The sequence below is a fragment of the Anneissia japonica genome, unplaced genomic scaffold, assembly GCF_011630105.1.
Source record: "Anneissia japonica isolate Jap-2015-1 unplaced genomic scaffold, ASM1163010v1 scaffold287754_len4335492_cov202, whole genome shotgun sequence".
NCBI lineage: Eukaryota > Metazoa > Echinodermata > Crinoidea > Comatulida > Comatulidae > Anneissia > Anneissia japonica.
In genome coordinates this window covers 3,079,176-3,083,893 of record NW_022705543.1, presented here as the reverse complement: position 1 = coordinate 3,083,893, position 4,718 = coordinate 3,079,176, and the positions used below count along the sequence as shown (strand labels likewise).

The window sequence follows — 4,718 nt, the reverse complement described above, 5'->3', positions numbered from 1 at the left end:
CCTCACTCAAAACCGGAGGGGAAGTATCCTTTGCTTAAATCAGTAACAAAAATGAGACAGTGAAATAAAAAACAAACCTACAACAAAACACGACATCAATACTGTAAACTGCCAAGTAACAATATCATTATATGATTGAATACGGTGCGATTCACGGTAACTTTTGTACGGTACATGAACAAATAAATCGACCTAAAGAGTGACCATCTCATGATCAACTGCTTTCACTTTTTGTTAGCTCAAATTTCAATAAAAAGTTCTTTTAATGACTCCAAAATATTTCCTCATTTCACAACTGGCTGGCTTCATCCAAATCTTGTTCATCCAAATCCCCAGGTTCATATGCATGTCTCACAACAAACATAACAAATTTATATTTATGACAGAACTACGATTACTCAGGTTTATTTACGAAAGGTTATTGTTTATGGGACCATATCAAAATATCATAGGGTAAGCAGATCACAGGAAGTGTAATCTATAGCTTATAATTTTGCTCAGGGCATTGGGTACAGTCTGGTAAGCTTTACCTCCATGATTTAAGATTATCTATAAACCTTAACACAACAAACCTTTCAGAGGTGTCAATTAAACTTCTGACCGATCAGAGCGTGTTATTTAATAGACAGGATCGAAATATTAGCACTGTACTGTACATTACAACTGTTGTGCGAGATTGTAGCAACAATTTTCAATGGCCAGTACACAGTGGAATAATTCATTTTGTTCCAACTAATACCTGTAATTGGCATACTTTCTCTAAATAGTTCACAACGTATTTCATTTATACCAGTAATTAAAAAAAAAATCATAATATACTTCAAAATTGATATATTTCTTTTTACAACATGGCAGGATTATTTAAAAGTTTAAAAAATCCTTAATTTATCATGTTTTACAATTTTCATTTACCACAAGATCTGAAGAAGTCATGATATAAAATTCCATGCTACAATGAAGTATTTTTGTAATGTAATCACTGTGAATGAAGCATGTCCAATAAACCCCCCCCCCACCCACTTTTCAGCAACACCATCATCATCACTTTCAAGTCCTAATCAGTCTCATGAGAAATCTCCCGTTTCAAATTTTTCCTTTTCAAATATTTCAGCTCGCACCATTCGTCCACCAAACCATCGTCCATTAAGGTTCTCCACAGCAGAGTTGGCTTCTGTTACAGGAAGAATAAACAATGAAAATATTAAAAATATAATAATTACTAATAATAATTTATGTATGAACATATTTTTAAAACAACTTACCAATGACAAAACCAGATGCTTTATAAACTAAGGTTAGGACAGGTTACAGTTATTTTCTTAATAAATCCAGTGGTTAGGACTGAAGTACCAAATTTCATGTTGATGATGCATTTAGATGGTTGGTTTTAAGACACTCTTAAACCTTTGAATAAATCATCTTTTTTCTCCCACTTAAATTTTAAAACTTAGGGAGGAGGGGGGAGGGGGAGACCCCCAACCTACAGCTCTGCTATATATGTTTTAACACTAAAAAAAATTAACAAAGTATATTGATTAACATCAACTCCTACCTTCAGGTTCATTAAACTTGACAAATATCTTGACAATAACGTCTGCATCATCTTCCTCTCCTTGGCGTTCTTGGTAAATGATGACGCGATTCACCACACCGAATCGACCGCATTCCTCAGTTACCTCTCCTTCCAAGTCGTCATCAAGTTCTGATACGTCTACCATATTCCTCAACACTACAACATTTGACTGAAAATACAATGATTTTTAGCGTAAGATTCCAACAGAAACGAGTCACAGTGTTAAAGAATAGACCCACTAAAATTGCCTAAAAGAAACTAGTGGTATAGCATCCGCTGTGTAAAGAATTTCAAGTACGAATGCTGTTTAACTTGATAACATCTTTTCTTTCAATTCTTCAAATTACTTTTTTGTTATGTTTTGTTCATTATGAGTCAGCCTTGGTCAGTCAGTTAAAATACACTGGAGGACGTGTTTTTTTTTATAAGTGAAATCTGTACAAGCTGCCTTTTAATGGACTCTTTCGAGGTGTCAATCAAACTTAACAACTGACCAATCAGAACAAGGCCAGTAATACATGCATGTCTTACACACGTAGGACCTTAGCAACAGTATCTCAGGGGCGGGGCTTATCGGAATGTTCCATTGTAGACAGATGGTTGCCAGGAAGTACACTTTTGATAAGGAAGGTTGAAAGACAAACAAAATGTAACAGCTAATCATTCAGCTATTGGCTAAATATAAGATAGTAAGTAAAGTAAACTTTATTCCATAATAAAACAAACAAAATGTACATTTCTGATTCAAGGATAATGGAAAAGGAAGCTCAAATAAAGCAAAGCTTTTAAACTGAGACCCTTGTAAAAGAATTAATACTTTCAACATCTCAATTACCTCAGACTTCCGCAGTAGCCTCTGCATAACCATATGCCGTTGGTTGGTCCCAGAGATTGACATGTTCTCTTGTTCACTCAAGGTCTGTGGCATCTCTTTCTCCAGTTTTTTCTTAATTTCCTCGGCAGTGGAACCAGGAGCAGGAGCAACTGGTGATACATCCGTGGCAATGGTTGTGGACATTGGCATGATGATTGCAGTAGGTACGGTGGTTGTTACTATAGGGGGAACACCTGCAAAAGAAAATTTAAAACAGCTTGTCTTCTTGGATGTAGACTTCATATTCATGCCAACATGCATTTAAAAGAAACAAACTTAACTAATAATTCAAAAATAAATTAATATTTTCTGTATTGTTATGAATACCTCAAAAACATCTGTGTTTATCAAGATTACCTACATCACTAATATTCTCATCATATAATTAATATAAAGTATTCGTTAGAGATAAGCAAATGCTAGCATCAACGTACCTGTGAGGACCCCTGGTGCAGAAGATGTAATGACTGGTTGCGGTAGATTGGTTGGTGGGATCATTGATGCTAGAGTGGGTGGTGGAGGGGCTGCCAGACCAAGGCCTGCTGATCCTGTAACAGATAGAGATGTAGATAGGCCAGTCACCGCATCCAGTGCCTAGTAAAGGAAGTAAAAGAAATAGGTTACAGATTTAACAATTTTTGTAGAGTGATGTTGACATGCCAGCCACAGCCTCTATCCTATAAATAATAAACTGATTATGGATTCCACCTTTTAGTGCTAAGTAACCAAAAAAAAAAGCACTACTAAAGAACTGATTAACAAGTAATATGTATGTTTATATTTTCCTTTTATGTTCAATTTTCAAGTTGATGGTAATTTTATTGCAATTTTTTTTTTGATGTCCAGAAACCTCTGTATAGCCATATGGTGTTGTGGAAATTAATGTGTTAATAGATAAAGTAGTTAACATTAGCCACTACTTAGGATTTTCATTACTAAATTATTCAACTACGTACCTGGATCTTGGCAGTTGCTGCGGCTGCAGCCACAGCCGCAGCTGGAGGAAGGCCTCCTGGCCCTGAAGGAACGGCTGGGGCTGGTGTTGGTGGTGTTATTGCCTAGAAATACACAATATAATCATTTTGTTATTGATTGCAGAGTATTTTTAGGGTACAGATTTGTTTTATTGTAAATTTGATGCAAATCAAATACTGAATAAACTGAAATATAAACATAAGTAACAGCGAAAGCAAATTTGGAATAAAAAAATTAATTAAGGTTTAAAGATTATTGACAAAAGATAATTGAGGCATACCCTGCCGACTCGTAGGTACTGACCACCGAGGTCAAAGAGGTTCATGGAGTTGATTGCATCACCTGCAGACTGCACCTTATCGTACTCGATAAAACCGTATCCCCTGTAAAACAATTGCACAATGCTAATTAATACACGTCTTAAAAAATTTGAATCTGATTTGTGCTTTATACTTAGTGGCATATAGAGTCCTGGAATGGGGAAGGGAGATAAAACTGAAGTGGGCAGGCTTGATGAGGGGGGTGCCAGCTTACAAAATAGGGGAATGTGCCCCCTCCCCTAGATACGCCACTCTTAATACGTCTTGCAGTATTGTCTTTGTTAAAGAATTAACCTGAACTTACTTGTGTTTTCCAGGAGTAGCGGGATCACATGGTAATGTGCAGGATTTGATTTTTCCAAATGCTTCAAAAACACTGTAATACAAATTTATAAATAAATACAACATTATTACTATTATAATCATTGTCACCATTCTTTGCAGTCTTCTTCACCATCAACATTATCACCAAAAAAGCTATTTCAATGTTTACATATATAGCAATTAGCAAGATGGTATCTGTTCCCTGCTGCTGCTGCTATAGCAAAGGCCAGCGGCGCTATTCATTGCACAGTGCTCTATTAGTAACTAGCCAGCTGCTCAGGCTAGGCCGCTGGAAGTCCCCCAGTTAGTTGTGAGATGTCGGCGGCGCTTTTTCAAAATTAATCCGATGAAATGGTCCATGTATACATAATCATATGTATCATAATCATATATGGTTATAATGTGATGTCATCATGACCTATTTAGGCATGGTTTCAGAATTTTTATCTTCAATAACCAACCTTTTAATATCAACAGCAGAGAGGTCCTGATGAATGGATGCTATGAATATTCTTGGGAACTGTTTGGCTTCTTCGTTGATTTGGTCAACTACTGGTTGTGCCTGGGGCATGTTGCTTGGACGTCCAACCTACACAAGGCAATTTGATACTAACAATAATAGAAGTGTCCATGTGTAATGCATATGTAGCTT

At 36.2% G+C, this 4,718-nt stretch overlaps 1 protein-coding gene across 1 annotated transcript in view; it reads right to left on the bottom strand.

The window, feature by feature from the left end:
- The window catches only part of LOC117105757 (poly(U)-binding-splicing factor PUF60-like), a gene marked incomplete in the record, with an annotated part of 16,393 nt that overhangs the window by 1,013 nt on the left and 10,662 nt on the right, over positions 1–4,718 (bottom strand). Inside the window, 7 exon segments of the mRNA XM_033247030.1 lie at positions 652–1,171; positions 1,553–1,742; positions 2,409–2,641; positions 2,882–3,041; positions 3,404–3,505; positions 3,703–3,805; positions 4,047–4,118. Coding sequence (XP_033102921.1) covers positions 1,065–1,171; positions 1,553–1,742; positions 2,409–2,641; positions 2,882–3,041; positions 3,404–3,505; positions 3,703–3,805; positions 4,047–4,118 — 967 coding nt within the window.